General features: G+C 43.9%; 1 protein-coding gene across 2 annotated transcripts in view; it reads left to right on the plus strand.

Moving 5' to 3' along the window:
• The window catches only part of LOC135233338 (homer protein homolog 1-like), a 54,174-nt gene that overhangs the window by 14,041 nt on the left and 13,343 nt on the right, over window positions 1–26,790 (plus strand). Inside the window, exons 2-4 of one of the 2 annotated variants that reach the window (XM_064296766.1) lie at window positions 18,629–18,785; window positions 23,755–23,886; window positions 26,419–26,511. In XM_064296766.1, the coding sequence (XP_064152836.1) occupies window positions 18,629–18,785; window positions 23,755–23,886; window positions 26,419–26,511 (382 nt within the window). Of the gene's footprint in view, window positions 1–18,346; window positions 18,786–23,754; window positions 23,887–26,418; window positions 26,512–26,790 lie in introns of those variants that run through there. The other variant, XM_064296765.1, reaches the window with a different exon arrangement.

Here is a 26,790-nt window from a genome sequence, read left to right on the forward strand (position 1 = left end):
TCATGAGAGCAGACCATTCAGATAATCTATTGTAGTCTAATCATTATCACATATATTGCCATTTTGATATAAATGAGCATTGTGCATGGAATGCACAGAGCAAGCTTGGTCAGGAAAACCGCATGTTCTCACACTCAACCAATCACACATACACACACCCTTACATGTCTTCATGCTCAACCAATCGCATACACACATCACTACATGTTCTCATACCCATAGCCTATGATGTGCACACATCGCTAATGGAGTGCTGTGGAGCGCTGATTTTTTGATGGCTTTGCTTGCTGCAGCTCACAGAATTGTGCTTAGCCTCCACCACCCCAGCTTCCACCTGTTGTCTGGATCCTGTACGTACGGGGGGGTGGGGGTTCTTATTTCTCCCATTTTGAGGTTATTGCACGCTGGTGTTTGCAGATGTATCTAAAGCAGATCCATTCAATGCCAAACCAAAAATAATTACTTTGCATATTCAGTAATATATTTCATCTAAATATGTGAGTTGTCCTGACTGAAATTAGATCATTTTTGTTCCACTACAGCGCAAGTGTCAAACTGTAGTCCTGGAGGGCGGCAGTGTCTGCTGGTTTTCTGGGTGTTCGTAGCACCAGTAGTTCAGTTAAGTCATTTATTGACAAAGCAATCCACACACCTTGTTCTCAAGGCCTTAATTGGCAGCTGACTGAAAAGAAAACCACAAATACCCTCATACACTGAGACCCGCTGGGAATTTAGTTTGACACCCTTACAGATTAATAGATTAGATTTAATAGATTAATATTTCCATATTGTACTTATGAACGACATTGTAAAATATAACAGAAAAGTCTGAACACATAATACATCAAAATCTTTGAACAGAATTACTTGATCTCTTCTTGCATATGGTATAGAGCTGAGCTGTCGTCACATTCAGATTACATTTACGCAGTCTCAGTGACTACATCACTTCTGAGGAACACAGACTTGAGAGAACTGAGACTATTAGTGATTATGGTTTGTTCATTGCACGTAGGATGCGCACATGCAACTTTTTTCGCAATATGGATAAATGTGTATGTTAAATACATACAGTATAGCGAGTAGTGTAGGTTTTTTCAGGTTGATTTGGTCTTTCAATCTGCACTGTTCTCCCGCTTGCTCAATTCAGTCTCTATGCACTGCAGCCTTTTCTGGGCTGTTTTTCAACACAAAAACATATCATACTTCGGCATTTGCATATGTTTTACCATGCATATCTGAATACCCGTGACAGCATAGATGACTTGGACAATGTATGGGATATATTCAAAAGCTCCCCAGTGACCATATAGATGCTCGAAAGAAGAAGAAAAAAAAAATTGAAGAAAAGCATTAACTGTGATTTAGAAAATATAGATTCCTTCTCCTGGGTTACTTAAAACTGGTTATTCCCAGATACAAGGTGAGAACATAGACGCTGCAGTAATTCATGTTTCTTGTGATTGGAAAGTCGAAACCTCCCAAAGGTGCTCTCTTGTAGCACAAACCTGTGTACCATTCAGTTTCTGTTCTGAATGCAAGTCTACTCTGAACCTGAAATGACATTTCTGTGAGTCTCCAGCAGGGAGTTGGGTGTACCCATCCTGCACCACAACCAATATACTGGTCATGACAGGACTGATTTATCGGCCAACCAAACAGATTATCTGGGTTTACTTTGGAAGAGAATACACGGTTCCTTTTCTGAGGCACAGAGCAGTGTCTCCACTTGGGGGCTTAGGGGTTATAGCAGGCTTTGATGTGCGGAACAGCGGAGGGATGCCCACGGCATTCTTGGAAGTTAGATGGATGTAGGTTTATGGGGACATAGCAGGTACACCGGCAGCAAGTTCCCCGAATGAATGCATCCCCTTTTCCTTTTATTCTGTCCCCAAAAATGTTTTGCTTACGCACGTCTTATTTTGAATGTCAAAAAAAAATGTTTTCATGCGAACCATCTGCAGGTGTGGATATCTCTCCCTTGGAATAACCCACGTCATATTTTTCATTTTTTTCTCATATATATCTAGCATAATAAATGTAATTTTCAACGGGCTAATTTGTGGACAGTGTAGTTCCATGTAAAATAATTACTGTAATAAGTGCAACATTGTTTAATTCTTCATAACTACTGTGAAGAATGAGCTCTGATAGGTATAACATCGTAGGACTCATCCATAATTCAGGCTAATTATGCTTTCCCTGACAAGCCTCACCTCCTGTGATGCTTTCTCACTGTAGCGATATAAAAGAGGAAGATTTTTGTATGCTGATGGTGAACTTGCTTTTTTTGGGGGGTAGACAGGGGATGAAACAGAATATCAGGAGACGCTGCATGTTTTAAAAAAGGGTGCTGTGGCGATGTGAATCACAGGAGAGCTGTTCTACCAATACGCCTCCCTCCTTTTACTTTCCTTCCCCCATCGCCTTCTGTCTCTCTCCAGCCCTCTCTTTCTCTCATAACTTTAGGGACAGTCTGTTGATTAGCAGAAACGTCCGTTTAGTCGAGCACTGACCTGCTCTAGTCAGGTTCTGTTAGTACTCACCACTTTCCACGCAAATGTTGCTTTTTATTGGTCCATCCCCTTATCAATGATCCATTATTTTGGTCACTTTTCATTCAGAGCAGGGGTGGGTAAGAAAGGGCCATATCTGTTTCTAGATTTCATTCCAACTTCTGCTCTTAATGATTTAATTATCCCAATCATTTAGAAATTGATATTGAAAGTAGAACATGAAACTCTAGGTCTAGTGTACAGTTAAAACAGCACAAGTGTAGTCCGCTAATTAGCTAATTAGACCAGTGTAATTGGTGGCAACAAAAACCCTCATACACACCAGCCCTGCAGGAATGAAATTGCCATACCCTGATTAAGAGCTTGCAAGGTGTTTTTACTGCAGCTCTTCCTGCTGTGTCAGATATTCCAGGTGTGGAGGATTATCAGCCTCTTCCGTGTATACATAAGCGTACTCTGACTCAAACCTTCTGTGCTCCTGGCGATGACCTTGTAGGACTAAACAGCTGATTCTGCCATTGGCCAAACAGTAAAAGCTTTGGCAAGCCATGTATCTCTGTGGTCGCTGAAGAGCTGAGCAGTCTTGACCTGCTAAAGAACGTGAGCGAGCAAGTAAGAGATTAATAGAGCGAAGCTGCTAAAGCAGCAATAACCAAAATAGCTTCAGCGGTGAGAGACCGTGCAGGCTGTCTTGTGGCCGGTGTGGGGCTTTTCTGGGACCTTATCTCCCTTGTCTCTTCAGTTTCGAATTTTCAGCCGTAGCTGCAGACCCGAACCGTCCCGGCACTGCTTTGGCCTGGTTCAGTTCGGTAGGACCCGACTGACCCTTCTGCGCTAATCGGCTAGAGCGCCATTACTCAAATCACTGTCCTCAGAGTCCGAGAACTGCTGGTTTTCCACCCTCTCTTTACCTGGGAGTCAGGTGTGCACGCAGTCTGGCACCAATCAGTAGCACTATTGTGACGTGCCTTGTAAGTGTAGGTTTTATCTGTCAGCCCCCGATTGGCTGCTTAGTCCCTCAGTGGCAACGGCACAGCTCCTCGTGTCACATTGGCACTGCCGCTAACACTGACACTGGCACTGACCGGCACTAACACTGCCACTGACGCAGGCCCTAACACTGGAACTGCCACTAACACTGATATTGGCACTAACACTGTAACTGTGAATGACACTGGCACTAACACTGTCACTATCTAGGCACTGACTTGTCAGAAGTCAGCTGCCATGCTATTTGCACTGGGCCAGCCCCACTGAGCTAGCTAGGTGCAGTCCCTTAACGATGGCAGAGATGCATATTCAGCGGTTGTCTCTCTCAAATGTGTGCGTTATGGGGGCCTGTTATAAAACCTATGAATAATGCAGCACAACTCAGCTGCAACAAAAATATGTGACGCTTTTCAGAAAGGAGCTTTTAAGTTGCGTTTGTCTCCATGTTAAGTGGAACAACAGGAGAGAGGATTAACCAGCATTCTGAACTTCCTCAGTCATGACAGAGTTTTTTGAGCCGGGGTTTTTGTAAGCAGTTGGAGATAAGGTCACTTTCAGAATTTATTTATTTATTGTACACAGTCGCCATTCGCACAAAGGTTAGCCAAAGCCTAGACTATTCGGTTTCGTGAGAGTTTAAAAGCTGCAATAATGAGAACATTTAGGCATTCAATTATACTGCACTTTGACTTCCCCTAAAGCCGCTCATTTCTGAATTTGCCAGCTTTCGCATTTTCCCCAGATGATTTTGATGAGCAAATGGATTTTATTTGTTTTGTGGTGTGTCCAAATGACCCTGAAATTTAGAGAATAGCATTCATTTCAGCTAGAGACACACTAGAAATTTATCCCATTTTTACATTTATTAGTTTGCTTACTGTATATGGCAGTCTTTTCTCTTCTCTTAGGTAAAAAAACAATGAATAAGCAAATATATGTATTTTATTTTCTAAACTGTATCCATTTTGTACTTTTGTATGTACTTTTAAAGAGGATCCCCTACTTCTCTCCACCCAAAAAAGGGTCTAAAAAATTAGTTTGAGTGGTTTTAACGTCGTGTTTTGTCTTAAAAATAGTGCTGAAAATCTCCTGACTCCCCTTTCTCCCTGTTTAAAATGCAGAAATCTGGCTTTGTCATCTCTCATCACCCACACAGAAGGATAGAGGGAGGCTGGAAGAACAGAGCTTTCTCACTTGCTCTCACTCATCCCCCACATCCTGTCTTTCTGCTCCTCCCATCCCTCTCTCTCTGTGCTTATGCTTCCAGCCACCCATCCCTCTCTCCCTCTCTGTGCTTTCCCTCCCACCCATCCCTCACTCACTCTATCTCTCTCTCTCTTTCTGTCTCTTTCACTCTCTCTCTCTGCACTTACGCACCTCGGCCACAAACCACATTCTTCATTTTAGTCCTTTTCATGATATTCTTATATTACATAAGCGCTCAAGCCCAAAGGTCGGCGTCTAACTCCTTTAACCTGGGGTCAATGTCTGAGGAACTGCATTATCCTTCCCACAATGCACCTCACCTTCCATTTATTCTTCTGTTTTCCCATAATCAGGTTGCATTTTGCCAACACGATTGTTTTCCCCAGCTTGCTTAACATGATTTCACTTGTAAAGGATGTGCGCTCTACTGCTGTCTGTGGCAGTCAAAAGGAGATGTGCCCTTAACATAATGTTTTGTCCACTGTTGTCATAACCATTATCATGAAGGTTGTGACCTCTGTGGATGTGTGCAAGCTCTGTATTAATGGCAATACATCAGGACTAATCCAGGGATCCTCTGGTAAAGGGTTCTGTTTTGAATCCCCAGTAATGCTTCTTGTTCTCTGTGAATGATGTTCTCTTGTTCTTGATGTTAATATAATTTTCATCCGGATTTGTAGCTGCAATATCGATAAGGTTAGCCGCTTAACCTTTCCGCTTTGAAGTCTATTAAGGTGTGTTGAGTGTTGCAGGGGATGCCTGCTGGATATTGTGGTAGTGCTTTCATAGAATTAGCATTCAAGTATTGAGTTTCAGGGGTTTGTGGGTTCAGTTCCTGAAATCATGGTAATGGTACTGCTTACAGACAAGCTAAATATAAATCCAGTTGTGTGCCGTTATAGAGTCCCATCATCATCACAGAAATGACACGACATGGAATGTTTATAACTCAGTAAATGGGTCATATTTCTTCACTTCTCTGACAATAAGCTATCCATTCCACTTTGACGTTCTCTGTAATGTGTTTTTTCCTGTGGATCACACATTCACCGAGTTGACAAGGGGGCAGTGCACAAGGTTTACGATGGTTTTACACGGCCCAAGTACTTTGTCACCCTTGAAAAGACTGCCAGTCTAATAAGTTATTTACAATGGCATTTGTCCCTTGTCTAAATAAGAGCGAGGTCTAGGACAGGGGAGGGTAATTCTACTCTTGAAGGGCTTTTGTGCATACATTTTTTTATTACCCTTAAATTATTGCCCAATTAAATTACCCAATTAGTTCTGTATACCAATCTTACTTCACTCGTAGATTATAAAAAAGTGAAACATTTAGTAGGGATGTTCATCAGCTGTCGTTCATGGGCTTATCAATACATTTATCAAAAATATCAAATCGCATGCGATTGGGCTAATTAAATCATCAAGAGCAGAAGTTGGCGTGAAATCAAGAAGCAGATATGGCCCTTCTTGCCCACCCCTGGTCCATGTCTATATGCAAGCCAATTCTGTTGATACAATACTGAATGGTCCTTACTAATGGCTAACTCTAGATCACCATGTTAATGTTAAATAATTAGTTGTCACTGGCATGGATGTGTGCTTGATTTCATGCTCCTGTTAACAATGGGTGTGGCTGAAATAGCCAAAACCACAAATTTAAAGGGGTGTCCACATACTTTTGGAAATCTAGTCTTCATCACTTTGGCTTGGCAGGCAGTAAGCCCTTGAAAGAGAGCAGAGACACTGCATATTGCATAACTGACCTGGCTTCGCCCGGAGTGCAATCAACTTAAAATTCCACTCACGCTATCAGCGTTTCTCCTCATGAAGCCTGGATCCAATTCATTCTAGGCTGGCACTGCATGTTTGGTTATGGATCAATAAAGTGCTTAATGGATCTCTATTAAAAAAAGCAACTATTTCATACAATAGGCTTAACTCAGTTCTTCTAGAGGGGTGGGAAGATGTTAAAATGGCCGCTTTAGGTTTGAGATGCGGGAAACCTTTACGTCCTTGCTGCCCGGCTTTACCCCACAAATGAGAGAAGGGGAGGAGTTAATGTTCACAGTGGCTGAAGCCAATCATTTTGTCAAATACATCAGTACGTTTCCATCTGATCTGAACAGCTGACAGAGGAGCTTTTTGCCTTTAGCTGTACCTACATCTGTTAGATAGTTAGCTTTAATAAACATTTATTTATTTAAATATGCTGGATCTCTACAGAGATGTGTTAGAGCCATACATGCTTGGAGAAAACCATATAGAATCAAGAAAAGCTTACTGTACCTTTGTGGAAAAAAGCATGATTGACGACTGCATCTATAAGTTTCACACACATAATCTCATTAAATGGATAGTATTTACCTAGAATTTATTTAGACAGAAATGCTTTATGAAAATAATATAAATGCATTTTACTGATTTAATGTATCATCATTTTAAGGGTTAGGAGAATATTGTTGAGAATTTGTAAAAAGACAGCATAATTATATATAGATGTATGTTGAAGAGAGTAAATCAATACATGCACTCTGCTACCAGAAATGTTTTTTTGTTTCATTAATTCATTGTAAACCGCGGTAGGGATCTTGGTTGAATATTGTGTGTAGAAAATAGCTTTTGATCCTCTGCTGGTTTGACAAACCTCAGAAAACAGGGAGAATTTCTGGTGGCACCTTCCCAACTTCTGGGTCGTGAATGTAGCTCAAAAAAAAACAGAATCTTACAATCTGCAGATGATAAAAAAGACTGTGCACACCTTTATACCACCATTTCATCCACGAGGGCAATGATGAGAAATGTATTGAAGATGACATCATGCATTATTCATTTGTGATTTTAGACTAGTGGAGTTCCAGGGAACAGCTCATGTATCTTCAAGAATTTTCATTAGTATTTCTTAGTCTTGTGGGTTGAGGGTTTTAAACAGAAAAAAATAAGAAACTACGCAGGCTGTTGTGCGACAGTTAACTCTTCTAGTGTTCTTCAGCATAAAACCTGGAGGTCTGTGCATGCTTCTGGTACATCCCTCTTCTGGTCAGTGAATTCCTGTGAATGAAAACGCATGTAAAGTGTAAAATCAGACCCCACAGCCCCGCCCACTCCTACCTCCTTTTTCTAAAAACATACATATTCATGAGAATTTGGGCTGTGTTTGCTGTTGAACAACTTCTGCCCTCTGCTGGATACACACAAAAATTACAGGCTTTGATAAAGCACTTTTCCTGTGAGGAGTGCTAAATCTGAACATTAAGCGGCATGCATTGTGAATATCCTGTGCTGTACATCAGCGATGAGCGTCATCTCTGCGTGCTCACGCTCACGCTTTAATTAGCTTGTTATTGTGTTCATCATCATGTGTATCAGAGCCGTTGTTTATCATTGCTGTAACACAGTAGTGACAGGATAATTCCTAGCTTTGTAAAATGAATGAAACCACCGTTACCATCGTGTATAAAACGATACGTACCTAACAAACACGTGCACAGATACAGCATAGCGTTTCAGGGACTTTACATGGTAATTCTTTGATCATATTCTGCTATGATGCACTCCAGAGGGATGAATAGACAGCACTGATCCATGATGTTATTTCCCCTTGGGTCTACATGTTGCTTTTCTGTCTCCAAGGAGCTTGCTATGGCTCTCTGTGGGGTGTACTGTAGACGCTCATAAAAATACACTCAGGAGAAGAATGCACTTTAACAAAATCCTGCGAAGCCACATTGGTGATTTTAAAATGAGGGCTCCCCTGTTTTTGCTGGATGTTGGGGTGAATGAGGAACATATCTGTTGGATATTGACTCATTGGTTTCAGCTCATTGGTAGTCAGTGCTTCTGGGCTGATGGGTGTTGCCTGAGTCCCTGGAGAACACGTGTCATAATGCTAGGGGGCTGAAAACCTTTCGTGAGTGATGCTCAGTCAGTCAAAATTAAACGAACGTTGAGCTGTTAACCTCTCTGAACTGACATACTGCAACACATAAGGATACAAGGCCAGACAGCCAGGCATTTCGCTGACCTGTTCATGTTCCATTCTGTCAATATTTACATATGCGCATCTACTCTCAGACCCGATGGTATGGAATATGAACTGATCTGAAAAATACCTGGCTACAAAATGGTAGTGGCTAGTGCTGTAATTTAAGGTGAACAAGACAGCTAGTACAGCTAAGTGAAATATCGCATTACCTACACATGTTCAAAAGATTACCATCATAAAGCCAATGTCCATTCCATATTGTCTGCTGTACTGTGCATGTTCAAAATTCTAATATGAGCGCTAAGTGTGTAATTCAAAAGCAATAATTCTTCCTTCTTCAGCTAGTGTCCATTAGAGCAGCATATAAGGAGTTAAATAGAGGTCCTGTTGAAATATGGGTCCTACTGTTGATCAAGGTTTTCCAGGTTGATCAGTCATAACACATTTGACACGTACTGTATACTTTATAAATCTATTTAAGGTAACAAACTTTTTAGATGTATTTCTGGGAAATAACTCTGACAGAATGTTGGACATATAAAAGAACTATTATTTTATCTTCAATTGGCAATTTGCTGAAATATCCATTAGTAGAATTGTTCCATTTTATGCTAAGCAGTATTCCTGTAATGAGAATGTCTTCTTGGAATAGTACTTGCCTTTTCTTGAATCGTTGAGGCTGTTATGTTCTTTCCCTCCAAACCAATGCTATTAATTTAGTTTCTTTTTTTTAATTTATGGTTTGAGGCAGGGTACAAGAAGAAACAGTCAGTCTGCATTTCTTTTACAGACTTATGATTAAAAAAGGTGCCAGTGTGGGTTCTGTGACAAAATAAAACTCAGGGCAAGCTTTTGGCAGGATGTACAAAGCATGTATAAATCAGCATTGTGTGGCCCACGGAGCTGGTCTATGCTGGATATGCACTTTCCGGAAACTTCAAACGAGTCTTCAGTTCCAATGAGGCTTGCATATGAAATGGATCTTTGTAAGGTGTAGATGCTTATTCAGGGAACTGCCCTGCGGTAGGTGCCCTCTAACTGGCCCTCAATGTACAATCAGGGTGTCTGAACTCAGAGTAGAGGCTGTGTAATGTGATGGAGGAAATTCTCTCTCACATCATTTTCTCTTGTCTCATCTCCCCCTCTCCTCTCCTCTTCAACCCACCATTTCCTCTCCTCTCCTGTCCTTTCCTCTCCTCTCCTCTCCTCTCCTCTCCTCTCATCTCCCCCTCTTCTTTCCTCTCTCTTCTCCTCGCCTCTCCTCTGTATGTGTATTGATCATGAGGACTGAATGGAGTGCAGCACACAAGCACTTTTTGTGCACTTCCTAAAAATAACCACGGTGCTAAAACTGGCATGAGAGCGGCTTGTTTTTCTCCCCCTTTTTAGGTGCATTGTAGGCCTTTGTGCATTACACAGCAATTGCGCTTTTGAGAGAACAGCTTGTTTTTTTGTTGTTTTCACACAACAAGACCCTTGGGGGGAGAGGAGGGGTGCCTTGTCTTTGACCTGTAATGAGGACATCCTCTCAGGAACCGAGCAGTATTGACTGGCATCTTTTCCTTGGCTGTGACGCTAACACGAAGATTGAGCACCATTAATGCTTTACAGCGGGGTCACGGCAACACAGAACCAACACTGTGTCTTGTGGTAATACACTGACTGTGCCCTGAAAATGCACACTCCCTGCCAGTTTTTCTCGTATGTTCATTTTATATTTTTAGTATTTCAAATGTATAGTTTTGAGATCCCATATGGCATTCAACAAGATTAATAATATCTGCCAAAGCTTTGGACTTTTGGCTAGCTTTTCGCATTTCTTGTCAAAATAGAGTCAGAGAGTAGAGATGTTTTCATACTGACGCTACATAATTGGATCTATATATTTTTTCTGTGGTGTGTACTGTGTAGACTTGAGATATACACTCAAAACAGATATAACTTTGGCATTATGAGGAAACATGAAATTATTTATCTGCATAGAGAAAAACATTGATTTGCTAGCATTAAACATGTGTGTTGCATTTCACATTTAATAGCCATGCAGATAGCACAGGGCACTGTGACCCCTACCTTGCATGTTATGATTGTAACCCATGTAAGTCGGTCTGGATAAGAGCGCCTTCTAAATGCCTGAATGTAAATATAGGTGTTCTGCAACACTGCAGTAGGTGTAACTGCCTTCATTAGGGAAAATGCTAGTTCTCTTGATAGTTTCCATGGGATTGAATTATGAAGGGCATAATGGGCAGTAATTAAAGTCTAATAACGGCTGTGGCAACAGGCTCTATTGTCTCAATAACAAAATTAAATCTGAACCAACAACCGACAGCAAAATATGATGTATTTCAATCCATCTACACCAGGGCTATTTTTTGCTTTTCTCTTTGCTATTATTATGAGTTGACATAGCGGATTCCCTGCTGATACCTCGCCGTAAATCTAAATTGAGCTAGCGGGTTTAGCAGCTGAGGTAATAATAACGTACGAGGCGTACCGCAGCCTCCGTCGACGCCGCCGCCGCGCGGGCGTGCGGACGCGGAGCGAATCTGGCCGGCCCGCCCCCCTCGCCGCGGTCGAGCTCACCAGGCCCTAACGCAACCCAACGGCCGGCTCTGCGTGAGGGAGATAAACACATTAGGAGTAATGGCCTTTCTCCGCAGAGCTAATATATTCACACTCTGTCACCTGCTCCCCCACCACGCCTCATTGCCCGCGTGCTAAATCCTCCGCTTGCTCTCCCCGTTAGCGTGCTAACTGCTCCGTGGGGCTGCGCTCCCGTCCGCCAGGATTCCTTTCGACCGCCAAATTTGTGAACTCTGACCTTGCGGTTTTGTCCGAGACCTGCGGGACAAAAAAGGAATATCAGCTGTTAGGGACAGGAATTACATTTCTTTCTCTTTCTCGCTCTCATTATCATTCTCTCTCTTTCTCTATCTCTGTCTTGCTCTCTCTATCGCTATCTCTCTCTCTCGCTTTCTCTCTCTCAATCTCTCTCTAGTCCCACCAGCAAACACCCGTGTGTTTCTCAGCAGAGCATTCCTTTCACTTATATATGAACTGTGGATTCAGAGTACAACCAAATCTCATCAATCAGGAAGCCATGACTTTGGGCCAAGGTGCTAAACCCATTAATCCAAACTGGGGAGCTGAAAACTGCCCGTACATCGCTAACATGCGCCATTTTCTACCAGGACGGCTAACTAGCCTTTTACATCGCCAACAATAAGCAGTGCTGTTGTGTAAGTGACCATTTCAGCCAAGGGCTTTGTAACATAGCAATGAGACCGGAGTGTTGGAGATTGTGGGGGCGGGTAACAGATACTAATGTGTTAGGATGAGCAGTGCAATTCTGAGTCATTCACCCGAATATCCAATGAAATGAAATGACCCCTGACCCACAGCTTCTGAGCGATCCTGCATGTTTTTTTTCAGGTTGAGTTAATGTGCACTTCAACACATTGTATAATGAATACCACCCTGCTATGCATTCTCTCACTGATTTCATATTGCAGGTACAGAGGTACAGACTGAGATGCTTAAAGTGTTTCTCAGGCTAATTAAAAATGTATCTCGTATCTATCTTACTTACCAGTGTAATTCCACATACAATTTTAAAGGAACAAATAGGCCTTGCTCTCAAAAATCAATCATGCTTTGACTCCATTATCCGATCATCTTCCATACATTAGATAGACAGTATCCTAAATATAGCAAGCTTTTCCACTTTGGTCAGAAGTAACAACCCTGTTGCTGCAATTTAACTGTTGCTGTTATTTGCTGTCTTCCTCCTGCAAATCTAGACTCTTTAAAAATTGTGGAAAATTGTTGTTTGTTGATGTCTTTAAAATGAGCTTGGAGAGAATGCAGCCCATAGGATGGCTCATGTGTGCAAACACCCCTGTAGGGTCAGGGGTTCGATTCACCACCACAGCACCCTCTCTGCTCCGATCCAGTCACACTTTGCTTTCCTCCTTTCTGAATAAAGTGGGGGAAAAAAACATTAGGAGGGTGGACTGTCCGCTTTCCTTAAAAAATAAAAACGAAATGGATTGTGTTCCCGGCCATGTACCGGCCATTCTGCGTGGAATGTTAAATTGGGTAATGTTATTTTCCCCTTGGCTGGGTTCCTGCTTGCCTTCCAAAATCACATCAGATTGTTTCAATGTCAGAGAGGCGGAGGCGGAGCGGCTGATAAGGGACGTCACACCGCTGCGCTTAATTGGGCCCGATTAGCACGCTACGCCATGACTCACGCCTCCGCTCGGGTTTACGGGCATCCCTTAACAAAGGAACGGCGCAGGCAGCTGCAGACAGCGCCGCGTTTTGGACACGTCTGCCATTGTCTTACAGGACGTGTTCAGGGAGGTGGAATTATTAGACACTCTAATTAAAAGCCGTGCAATCAAGAGGGGAGGCGACGAAGCAGAACTTGCACGTCGCCTTAAAAAGACTGACGATGTGGAAAATCGCGTCCTTTTCATTTTGTCCATGTATTGCCACCCATTAGAGCTGAATGCTCTCCTTCGGGTGATGTATCTGTTAGTATGTGGTCTTTGGAAAAGCTGAAGATTGAACATTGTTACAGTCAACTGAGGTAGTACTTTCAAAAGGCTTCCATTTCCTATCTAGAAAATGTGACTGGATGTTGTTCTGTTCCTGGTTTAAAAAGTACTTTTTCACTGAACTGATTTACTGAATGTCGGTATTCGGGATGAACCAGATTATGAATGCTTGTTCACAAACATTTCAAAGTAAAAATGCCTAATCTCTGTACATAGTCGGTTGTAGGCCAGTTCAAGGGATTACATGTGGTGTGGTGCATTATATTTAGTGTGAACATTTTGAACTACACTTGTTCATTCATGAGAAATAGCAGATTATTGACACCGAGTGATTGACATTATAATCTTTCACCTACGATGACAGCAATGATCAACCATCTTTTAGTGTCACATTTTATTTAACAGTTCTGCAATCTGTCCAGCATGTTCTACCGCTGCCTGGACCTGACCAGTGTGGAATCGGGGCATATGAAATGCGGAGGGGAATGTATAGCAGTCCCATAAGAGATGTCGGTCAGCTAAAGCAGTCAGATGCACATAAAACATATCAGTCTGTGAAAATCCAAAAGAAGAACTTGAAAAGAACCTGAGTGAAGTCGTCACTCTACACTAAGTGTGTCATCCATTGCACTTGTACACAGGACCACTTTTTGAACAAGTTGAAAATGGACCTTCAGTACTTTAACTCAAAGTTTGAAAGAAAGAACTTTGACATATGGCTGAGCGCGTGCTGGAGGTAAAACTAGAGTCAGCCCAAATTTACTCCAGTGAGTGAATAAATAAGTCATGTAATGTGACTTTTGTGTCGTTTCCCACAGGCTAATAGGCACAAGTTAAAAGGGGGGCACTGGCTGGCTGCTTGGATGTTCCGTAGACTTTAAGCCAGAGCTACCCTGGGTCTCCCTCTGGCCTAAGAAACAAGCAGAGAGGAGTACACTCAGTACTGGCTGACAGCTCACAGCAGGGCTGTCCTGTTCACGGAACGTTCCAGAACATCTCCATCTCCCCTTCTGCCATTTCCAGTTAGCCATGCTGTCTTTAATGCACTTTACGTGTTTGGTAAAAAGGTAAAGTAGCTTTTTTTGGGAACATGCCTTTCAAGGCGTTTAATTTTTAATGCTTTCCATCTTTCTTGCCTCGAGTGACATTGCTGATCTAAGTGTGACATGTGGGATGTGTGCGTCATTCAAATGTGCCCAAGAAACATTTCTGATGCTACAAAACTTTTTGGTTCGATTTAGTCACGGTGCAGTAAATGAAGGAATCTTCTAGAAAATACTAAATGTCTGCCAAATATAATGATAACTTTCAATAATTGATTATAATTAAGTATTCCTTGTTAGGTGACATTTGGGAGACACCCCGAAAATGAATACATTTATAAATGTATTTTAATTCCTATTGTATTGCATTGTGGTCCATTGTGATGGGGTTAGGTCTTGTTGACAATCTCTCTAACAACTGGTTTAGTCTGGATCTAATCATTTTATGGTTTATGTTCACGCTTAACCAGTAATTTCCGTTCATGGGTCAGGAAGACAGAAATGGTGTTTAATGATTCTTTTGTCCTTCAAAAGTCCTGCCTGATGACCCAACAGACCAGATTGAACAGAGAAATGAATAATGTAATTGCTCTCTGATCATAAACTGCAAACCCATTTCAAAATTGGGGGGTTGTCTCTCATTAATATCACGGTAAAATCTTCTTTATAGGTTTTATAGAAGAACCCAGTTAATTTGAAGAAAGGTTAACATCCATTCTTCTACCATAAAAGGCCTCTGGCAATGAAGGAACACAGGTCATGGCATTTTAATATGGTAATTTTCAATGTACCTTTGCTGTCAATCAACACCCAGAATGCAACACAACATCAGAATTCCTCTGAAGTGTTGGTAACAGGAGAGGTGCAATTTCACACTTTGCTTCAAATATATGGACAGTGAATAGACTGCAGTATAGACTGATTTTTTTCGTCTTTAAAGAGAAAAGATTATAAATTAATCGCTGAATATTTTTCAAGATATGTTTTGCATCATCCTGCTAAGGCACTGTTCTAGTGCATGGATGGGCCCCATGCCCAAATCTGGACCATGACTGCGCCAACTGTGGCTGGCAGCCACGCAAGATGACGTTCAGCTGGTTATAGTGTTCCAGTGATGGGGGGGGTTTCAGTGGGCTGGGATTACAGTATCTCACTGCTCACTATCACCCCCTGCTGGTCGATCTGATAGCCTGCCGTTTGAACTGCAGGCAAAATGTCTTCCTCTGATTTGTGTCTTCCCATAACGCATATTAGAAACCGCAGTATAAAAAGCAGCGACCACATCATGTGCTTTACTGTAGAGGAGAGCACAGGCTTGTCTGTGTATTCCAGATCAATTGCAGATGTTGCAGCAGCTAGTGCTGTTAAAAATATATATAATATAAAACATTCTAAATTTGGAAATTGGAAAAAGCAGAAGAAGAAAAAGGATATGTTTTTCTTTCTAAAATTCCAGGTCATATTCAAACCCCCTGCAATTCCCAATGCATTATTCATTTCCCATTTGCAAAAATTATGAAAAAGAAAATAGAAAATTAAAGTAAGACCTCATGCATCATCTTGTTTAGTTGCTTATCCATGCTATTTCTGTCAGCTAATTGAGGAAATTATTACAAATGTGAAATAAGCAGCTGCAATCATCTTAAAATCAAATGCCCACGGGATACAATATATGACTGTGTGAGGAACTGTTCGGGATTTATTATTAATTACCATGGCTGTCCAGAGATTCCAGGGACTGTATATTATAATTTAAGCAGAAGTTTTAATATTTCTCTATGGTAATTCATTCATTAAGGATTAATTCTACAAGCAAGTAATGTTAAGGAGAGAATAGAGGAGTTGCAACTAGAGGAGATCAATATTTTTTTCCACAATATGGTGAAAGAAATCAAAGATGACAGCTACATGCAACAGAGTAAGAGTGTGGTTTTGGGATATGGAAACTTACAGTAGATGTGTAAATTGAGTCTCATATTTTAAACCAGTGTTTGAGCACTGCTCGCAAGCCATCTAGCCTGGATATTTTCTGCTGTACCCCTGGACATGTCACACACATCCTGCATTGTATTGGTCCTGGGAAGAGATGCTTAAAAGGTTCGCTGGTATATTTGATATTGAAAGACATGGAAATTCCACACAAAACCGCATAAATGGTGTTTGGCCTACATTCCCAGTTGCAAAAACATTTCCCCTGCAGGGTTTTTGATATTTTGCATAAAAATGTTTTTTAAAAATTCTCAGAGCTAAGGCCCAACACAGTCAGCCTCACTTTGGTGTGATTCATTTGTTTCTTTTCCAAGCGCAGTGATCACTGGTGAATGCTAATTGTGATTATGCAGGGCACCTTTGATGTTGCTCAGAGACCGTCAGCCCCCCAGTGCAGCGTAAGCTCTTCCCTTTCTGGCATGCCCCGCGCATTCCCCTTCCCACAATCCCTTGCTCCTCTCCTGCCGTGCATACATCAGGGCGATGGCAGCTGATTAGAACCGTGGTAATGGAATTGAATATGGCTATTAGTTCAGTCCTGGGACTAACAATGCCGAATTTGATTAGTACATGCCAGCAACCACACCCACCCCTGGCATCCGTCGGTCAGAGCAGCCACGCCACAGCCGATTGGACAATGCACGCCACGCGATGTTAATCCAGACATTCTTTACGGAATCGTTTTTGGCCTGGAAAATGTGGTGTATGATGACAGCGCTGGGGGGCCACGGGTATTAATCCCAGGTGGGGATCTGCTGGTTGTGTCCTTGAGCAAGGTCCTTCGCTGTCATTGGTCCAATAAAACCGGCCCATATATAAGGATTACTGTAATTGGCCCAATAAAAACCACCCATATATAAGGATTACACATGTGTGAAATTTAAGAGCTTAGCATCTGCCAGGCAAAGAACTGAAACAAATTTAATGGTTTGGCTGGAGTGCTGTTTCTGTACTGCATGTTGCTTGCTCCTGAATTGAATCAAATGCTTGTCTCTAACTTCACAAGTAAATGTTATGTTTTTCCTGTACAATGGAACGGCTAGTCACATGAATTTGTCAAGTCAAATCCGCATACATGTTGGAGAGATCACTATGCTACTGAAGGAGTCCAGTATTAACACTGTTCTCGAGAGTACAGTTTGCCTGGATATGAACTCTGCAACCTTTGAGTAGCAAAGCGTTTCGCTCAGTCAGTAAGTCTTACTGCCTCTCCTGCCCGTTTACTGATAGCATAGCGCTAAACTGGTGGAGCTGGTGTGGAAAAAGCAATGGGCATGTAAGGACAGGGCTGCTGGTGTCCGTTTGTGTGTCTGTGGATACCTTTTAGAGCAGTGCGTGCTGTCAGTAGGAGTTTCCGCTGTGTCGGTGTGTATGCAAATGTGTGTGTGTGTGTGTGTGTTTGAGAGAGAGAGAGACAGAGAGAGAGAGAGAGAGAGAGAGAGCCTGTGTGTGTCATTGGCATTATTTTGTTAAATTGTCCCCGCAGTCACAATTCCCCAGTGCTCTGATAGTCATAAACAGACTCTCACAGCCATGTGACTGTAGCTGAGGCACCTGATTAGCCCATTGTTCCACCGGGCATTTCAACAATGGTGCATTATGCATTAAGCAATTAGACCAATGGACATCTGACCAAATTAGGTGATTAGGTGACCTGGTCAAGGCTCTGCTCTGCACATTGGAACAGGCCACTGGAGTTGCTCAAATTGCTCCAGAAAAACCTAGCCCTTTACAAAATGGTGATATAGAGAAATGTAGATACAGTACGTTCCTCTTGAACTTCTGAGAAGGACACTCCTGGTAATTAAACCATGCAAGAATGTCCTCTTATTTCTTGTCCCTTACCCCAATCATAAGTAAGTAAAGCTTACTGTTGGCATAGGAGCTGACTGTCTCTTGTCTGTCAGGGGGTTTGGCATGTGTGATTAACTCTGGGTTCTGTGCCTCTGTACAGGCATGGGGGGCAGTGTGTCTATGGGATGATCCACCAGGGGGGTGGAGCTCTGACAGATTAGTGTGGCCAGGGTGCTAAATTTAGCTAGCTAGCCCTTCTCAGACCAAACAGCTGGCATTCCCTTCAGAGCCCAGAAGATCTAGTACTGTCGTTCAGAGCTCTGCAAGGTGCAACTCAGTTTTTTTTTTTTTTTGGGGAGGGCGTACCGGCTCCGGTTGGATTGCGTGTAAATTTTGGGCGCCCGGCCGGGTTCGACCCGCGATGCAAGGGGGCGAGCTGGTGATCCGGCTGCCGGGGAGGGCCCAGTCACCCCAGGCGGTAGGGGAAACCACGACCCTGCGGTACAAGGAGGTTCACCACTTCTTCTTCCTGCCCTTCAGGGAGCAGCCCATCTACAGCACCCGGGCCCACGTCTTCCAGATCGACCCCAACACCAAGAAGAACTGGGTGCCCACCAGCAAGCACGCCGTCACCGTCTCCTACTTCTACGACAGCACCCGCAACGTCTACCGGATCATCAGCCTGGACGGGACCAAGGTGAGCTGACCCTTCTCCGCTCTCTGCTCTCCTGCCATCTGTGGGGTCTCTGTGAACCCGATGTGCTCGTTACCGCTGGCTAATGGGGCTAAAGCTGTCGGTTGGCCTAGCTGGCTTTGCGTTGGGAACAGTAAGAAAAGCTTCTATGCCTTTGGACTGAAAGCCACGTGAGTTCAGTTCTGACCTGAAGATATATGTGCTTCTATTCAAACTGCAAGCCAGTTATAACTAAAAATGTTGATAGATGACGTGTGTGCTTTGTTTTCAAATTGTGCCATGCTTTTTGGTGGTAATAGTGTCTAAAACAGGGGTGGGGTAGTGCAACAGGCCTGATGCTATGCTCTGGCCAAGTCCCTATTAAAATCCCTCCGCCACATCCTTACGCAAAGTGACGCTTACCGAGGTTAGTATTTCACTTCTGATGCGATCCGATACGTCGCTTTTTTTGCTGAGCCCCCAAACGTCACTTCGGTCTTCGGTGTACGCGTCCCCGGCACAGTCAGCACAGGGAGCAGGTTTCCTGCCTAAATGGCCCCAGCAGATTTAAATAGGCAGCGAAGTCCAGGGCAGCACGTTGACTGTGATTGAGATTTCATATGTGTCTAATGGCCAGGATATGGAAACTTCACAAAAAGCAGTCACTCATACCTGGAAGTTTCTAGAAGCCTGTTGTATGACAACATGTTAGAGACTTACTGCATCTTCTTATGAAAGTTACTGTGTCTTTGCAGCCCCATTATAAGAGTTGTTAATTTGTTTGAGTGATTGGAAATTAAAATCACAGAGAAGTTTTAAATAATGGGTGCCATTCATTATAACAGTGCATTAAAGCAGGTGCACACTTGTACTCTTCATCCATTACATGGCTGGTACTTTTCATAGCTGTTAATGTGCATTAGCAGATTAGCAGCTAGCACACTGCACAGCAGTGATGTCCGTTGTTAAAAATGTAATGGAATGCTTTGCTCTTAACACCCATCGAGCTCAAGACCGAGGCTGTTGAAGAACTATAGAGGGCTATTTTCTGTGTGCTATAGAGAGATGCTTCAGACTTCTGGCACCTCCGCACTCCTCCTATTTCTTCCCACTTCCTGTGAGCGGAGAGTGGTTAAAATAGTGCCTATGCTCTGCCCTGCTGTAAAGAGATCCTGCATCGCCCAACTCTGGCTTTCAGGGACATAAATAATGTGCCACAGAACCTCCTGAGCCTCAATATAATTTTATTACTCAACACAGTGCTCCTCATGCACAACAATACACCACATCACCTTTAATATATTATTGCTATATTATTACTGAATATATATTGCTTATTAGCATAGCGGGTGCATTAAGCAGGGTTATGTAGGCCTATAAAGCATATATTTTAACATGCCGTCCATCGATCCAGTGCAGCAGGAGCAGTGTCTAGCCAGGGACTCAAACTTGCAACTTTCAGGTGACAAATCCAGATACTCATCCTTGTTTAGCTGTCATCAAAGAATAATAAAAATGCCAATTTATCTCTAGAATGCTACAGCCTGGTTCGTTTTTAGATCACTGTTAAGCAGCAGTAACGTCACTATATTATTGTGATACTGTTTCATCCAAACCCATAGAATATATCTTTAAGATGCATAGGGTTGTTCTCAGAAACAATATAATCAGGAAGTTACAATTAATGTATCATAAATGCATCTTGAATTAATGTTTTAATTTAAGAAAGGATTGTTCCAAGGGCCCTGCCTAACAGGAGCCCTCAAAGAATATTAGAACATTAATAGAACATTTTATTATTAGGTTCTGGAGATGTGTGGTTAGACTAATTGCGCAGAGATGGAGTGGCCTAGGGTGGTAGGGCCTAATATGGGATCTTTTCATGGGGCCCAAAATCCCTGGCAATGCCCCTGTACACATGCCTCCATGTTGGGAGCCCTACGCTCACACTCTGATGTGATTAGAGTGCACGCGCGAGTGTGATTTACACGGGTTCGAGAACAGGCCACTGCTGCAGCGCGGCTTTGCGATATAGACGGGTTCAGAAAATTCCGGGCCGAGGCGGCGCTTAGCATTCTGCCTGCGTCGCGCTGTACGCGCAGGAATGCTAACGGGCTTGAACTCGCCGCTAGCTCGGTCGTGTTCGTTTTAACAACGTCGCGTGTTTTTTTTTACAGCTACTCCTTCCTCCGCAACTCGCCTCCTGCAACCCCTCTTGCATTTTCCAGTATGGAAAAAAAATGTAAATTCACTTAATACACCACAGGATTCCATTATAAATACAAAAAACAATAGACTGGGAAGATGGGAGTAAGACATCAGAATCGAGGTGGGCTTAATCTCCTGAATTACATTTCCATACATGGCGCGCTTCCGTAGCCCACGCGCGGACGCGTGGTCGTCGGCTCCCTCGCGGAGCCTGAGGAATACAGAATGAGCCGTCGGTTAGCGATGCGTCGGTTAGCGATGCGTCAGAGCGCGCAGGCCGCAGCTCTCGCCCCCCTCCCTTCCCCCCCCCCCGCCCCCCCCTTCCGCGTGGTTGTGACAAACGCACAACGGTTCCCCGAGTCCATGCGTCTGTATTAGCTGGCGTCTAATGAGAGCGATTGCTCTCCCCTGCGCGGGCGGAGAGAGCGCGGAGGGGAGGATATTAGACAGCGCGAGCGGATCCCCGCAGGGGCTTTGATGAGATTCGCGCAGCTGTACTCAGGGATGGGGAAAATGGAACAGCGAGGGTTTAAAAAAAAAATCGTTAATATCGAAAAGGACTGCGTGCCTCCCTTTACCAAACGATTGATCAGCTGAGCAGGCACGTGCAGTGGGAGCACACTAAGAATGGTGATTGAGTTTAGGGGTGAGGGCAGGTTATGACAGGGGTCAGCTCTCTCTCTCTTTCTCCCTCTCTCTCTCTCTCTCTCTCTCTCCGTCTCTCTCTCTCTCTCTCTCTCTCTCTCTCTCTCTCTGTCTCTCTCTCTCTCTCTCTCAGGCATGCCATGGCGTGTGTCATATATAAATCCATAGAGCTTCAGCAAGTCAGAATATTGCCATAATGTTTTACGTTAAAGCCGCTGGTCTACCATTCACAACCTTGTGTTTTTGGAATGCCTGCACTAAGTATTGTATTCTTTTAAAATATATATTCTTTAAAATCACACATGGATGCATACACACGCACACACACACACACACACACACACACACAAACAAGTTGAACGATTCAGTATTGTGGATAAGGTTGGCCCATTAGTGGTAGTGACCTTTGGTCGGTTTGCCCTTTAAAGAGAGAGAAATATTCCCACTGTGGGTTTATATTCCATCCTGTTTGAGTCCGTAGACGATGGGCCACATCCCCCTACTCCTGGCCCGCTCGCCTCACCAGTACCACAGGTGGAGCTCTGTCTTCAGTCACTCTTTCCTGTTTACAGACCAACAGCTACATAGGGCATCACAACAGCTGCACTATACTGATTTCAATCCACGATAGGCTATGTGCTGGCTATCAGCCAAATGACGTGGCATGATCGTCACTCATACAATAACAGGTCTGAAACTCTCTGTGCTGGTTAGTGTGCACACACTCATTTGTGACTATCTGGTATGGCACATTTTCAGCCTGGAAGGGAACAGAGATTTGTGCTGCATTGTACTGTGTGAAGGATTGTATTTGAGTGTGTGGGTGGTGGTGCGGGGGGGGGGGGGGTGTTCTCCTGGCGTTTTTCCTGGCGTGGAGACTGAGTGGGTGAAAATGAGTGGCTTTGGGCAGCAGAGACTCTCACAGTCACACAGGGGCATTTGAGGTGAAGCCAGCTCCCTCTACTCAGACCCTCTATGTGTGGTGCCCGCCCCTCTCCACGTGGGGGGGGGGGGGTGTCTGACGGAGGGTGTAGGGGGTGTTAGTCATGCACCTGGGGTGCCAGCACAAGGATATGAAATTAGGGTTATGACAGAATGTGGCGAGTACTTATTCGACCCGCATTTGAGCAGCTCCAGTTGTTTATATGCCTTAATAATATCACTTTCAGTTTGGTTCAGATAAGTGAATCATTGGCCAATTCTGAGGTCTGTCTCAAATGTTTTGTTGTATTCATAGTTGCTAGTTTCTGCCGTAGCTTTTTACTACAGATCGTAATGTGCACAGTGCTGCGCTTGATTACCTTTTGTAATCTCCTGATACACACATATGCATCAGAACAAAACCTGACTCACAGTGTGTGTCCAAGAGAAATCAAAACTTGGAATAAATAGTTTATTGAGGCTCAATTTTGGCTGGGCTTATTCTAACTGGACGTGAGCTTATTTTTTTAAAGGGGCTCCTGCTTTTCTTCAATCTTTCTATCTGCTCTTCTTGATGTTGTATTTTATGATGTGCTGTACAAGGCGCTTATTTAATAAATGTATTTTTACAGTGACAATGATGATGATGATGGTGATTGCGCTCAGCTGAACTGCATGTACACATGTGCACATGGTCTTGGTATAATGAGGGAATGAACATATCTGAGGGACAGTGGAGTTATATAGTGAACGAGGAGAAGGAGAGATGGATGATTTAATAAGAGTCTAGCAGCCTGCTAGAGGGGAAATATTGGAAGTATTATGCAGTCAAATGATGAGTGAGAAAGGGGACATTAAAACTAAGCCAACCATGAGTCCTATTGTATTGTGGGCTAAATTGTCACTTTAATTGTGACCTTTACTTGTTACAATGTCACCATTTCGGTGGTTGCTCAGGTTAGTGGAAAATTTGTAGCTAGAAGATTTTCAACCCACATTTAAGAACAAACTCCTGTGTGATTGGATTGAACCGACTGAGTGTATAATACAGTTAATTATTGTTAAGCACTCATTATTCTTATACCCTTTTGAAAGTATATATAAAATTGGCATGTGGTGCATTATAAATCTTTCAATTTCTGCTGCAGTACAAGTTTAATACTGATAGAGTTTTTACAAGGATAATAGCTAATATGTTTGTTGGTGTTTGGATCCACAGGCAATAATAAATAGCACCATCACCCCCAACATGACATTCACCAAGACGTCGCAGAAGTTCGGGCAGTGGGCGGACAGCCGGGCCAACACGGTGTACGGGCTGGGCTTCTCCTCGGAACACCATCTGATGAAGGTGGGTGGCGGCCCCTGCCTGCGTCAGGGGAACTCCTACTCACCGCCACAGCGGAGCGTGTTCACCGGGCCGTGGAACACTCATCCCCCGCTCCATGAGTAACTGCTGCGGGGAGAGCGGGAGGGAGACTGCAGCTAGCGCAGGCAGGCAGACACACACACACACACACATGCACATGCACACCTCCCACATACACAGACACACACACACACACGCACATGCACACCTCCCACATACACAGACACACACACACACACACACACACACGCACACACACATGCACACCTCCCACATACACAGACACAGACACACACACACACATGCACACCTCCCACATACACAGACACACACACACGCACACACACGTACGTGCACACCTCCCACATACACAGACATACACACACATGCACACCTCCCACATACACAGACACACACACACACACACACACATGCACACCTCCCACATACACATACACACACACACAGACACACACACATGCACACCTCCCACACACATACACAGACACACACACACACACATGCACACCTCCCACACACACATACACACACGCATACCTCCCGCACACACATACACACACACGCAACTGGAAATCTCCCACACACACACACACACACGCACACACCTCCCACATACACAAACATGCACACACATACCTCCCACATACACATACACGCACGCATACAAACACACACACACAAACACACCTCCCACATACGCACACATGCACATACACACACATGCCTCCCACACACTGTGCGTCATACAGGCGCACGCACTCACACACACATACACACACACACACACACACCTCCCTTAGACTGTGCGTCATGCACACGCTCACACCTCCATATGCTCACGCAAGCAGTGGTCACACACTCACAGGTACACACACACTCACACAGGAGGCATTATGCATGCATGCCCACTCATGCACATGTAGTATTCAAGTTGTACTGGAGCCCAAGCACACAGACTGTTACTGCGAGCTGACACTCGGCCATCGGTGCGGTGACTGCCGTTCCAGCAGACGCACCTCGGGAGCACCTGATTGGCCAGCATGTGGCCAGACATGCAGACGGTGTCAGAAGGCCAATCACTTTGCGAGATGGTGTACATCCACTCCAGTCCAGGCTCATATGCAAAGCACATGCCCCTCAGACCCCTCCCCTACTATCTCCCACAGGGTTGGTGCTAACCCACCAGGGTTTTTCATTTGTGCTGTTTCATGCCTGGTGTCACTCCTCAACAAGGCTACCTACTGTATGAACAGTTTCTGTCTCACCTGCCCCTCCGGCCTGCCCCATGGGATAGCTTGTTGCTTTTCCTTGTTTTGTGTTTTAAGATATTTGGTATTTCTTTGTTTGTGTACTTAATAAAAGGCAGCAAGCCAACCCCTATTTTTGCATCTGTTCACCACGTAATCCTGAGGCCCTCCCCAGCCCTGAATCGCTATATAAATATATATATTTATTTTCTTTATCTCACTCAGACTCAAAACACAAATGCTGTACACAAAAAAGCTTACACACATTCTGGGCAATGTAACCGAACACCGGAGTCTCATTGGCTTAATTTTAATGCTAAGGACTTTAATAACTGCTAGTCTCTCTCTTGTGAGGGTTTCTAGAAAATTAAAAGTGCCTCAAATCTAAACGGCCTTTCAGTCACACTCATTAAGGCAGTAATTTCACTACCAGGAAAATGAGCACTCGACAAGACCCTGTAACACAACGCATCAGCGTGAACCGGTTCAGCTGTCTAATAACTAACGAGTGTGTAATAACTGTCAGAACGTCACAGCGGATCTCAGCGCGGAAGGTCTTATCAGGCCTATCCCATCCCCGTGCCCGCCTGCCCCCTTTTCCCAGCATGCACTTCACAGGAACGGCTGCGTCTTCTCGTCAAATATCTCGTCAAGTACGAAAGAGAAACTACGCAGGGGGGGCGATGGCCCCGCCGCACCATCCGCGCAGTCCTCCCGCGCTCCGGGGCCGCGATTAAACCGTATCGACCGCCGCGTGACTTGAAATCGGGATCTGCCGGTGCTGATGTCACACGGGTGCTAAAAAAGCCTGGGGGTGGGGGGGACAGAAAGGGGGGGGGGGTTCAAGCAGCACTTGATCTCTTAGCTCGCTTACGCAGGGCAAGGCTACTAGCAGTAGCCCTGCACCAAAATAGCATTCACCATTTACAGGCATGTTCAGCCCCCCTCTGACTGCTCCTTCATGTTTGCATCTTACGGTATATCTCCTAAGATTATCGAGCAGCTCAGTGGATTTGCGATGACAGTTGAAATGCATGTATCACACCTGAGATCAGTGCAGCCTGGTTTTTTGAACGGCCCAAATGCCTGGTATTTCCTGGTGCTGAAATCTTCAGCCTTCTGGTTAATTTGGCTTGCCAATTTATGTCTTTGATTTGCAGTTTAAATGTCCTGGCCATCGCTTGGCTTCTCAGTCCTGTCATTTCCGCCACCCGTCTGAGCACCAGTGTTGTTTCCATCTTCACAGTTTGCGGAGAAATTTGCGGAGTTCAAGGAGGCCGCGCGGTTAGCGAAGGAGAAATCCCAGGAGAAGATGGAGCTGACCAGCACCCCTTCTCAGGTATTACCCCCCCCCATCTCCCCATCAGGACAAATACTTTCAAGAACCAACAATAAGTGCTTTATAAAAAATAAAAGCTTTTAAAAATAAATAAAATAAGTAAAAATAAAGAATATTATATACTGTCAATATGTTCTGAAACTACATTGTTAAATTAGAACATATAGCTACAGTGGCCCTGTGTCTTACAGTAAGAGTATTTTTGGGCAAGTGTAATGTGTAATTGAGGACTAAAAGCAAGGATGTACCCGCAGGAAGTCTAAATCAATAACTAAATTT

The sequence above is a fragment of the Anguilla rostrata genome, chromosome 10 (assembly GCF_018555375.3).
Source record: "Anguilla rostrata isolate EN2019 chromosome 10, ASM1855537v3, whole genome shotgun sequence".
NCBI lineage: Eukaryota > Metazoa > Chordata > Actinopteri > Anguilliformes > Anguillidae > Anguilla > Anguilla rostrata.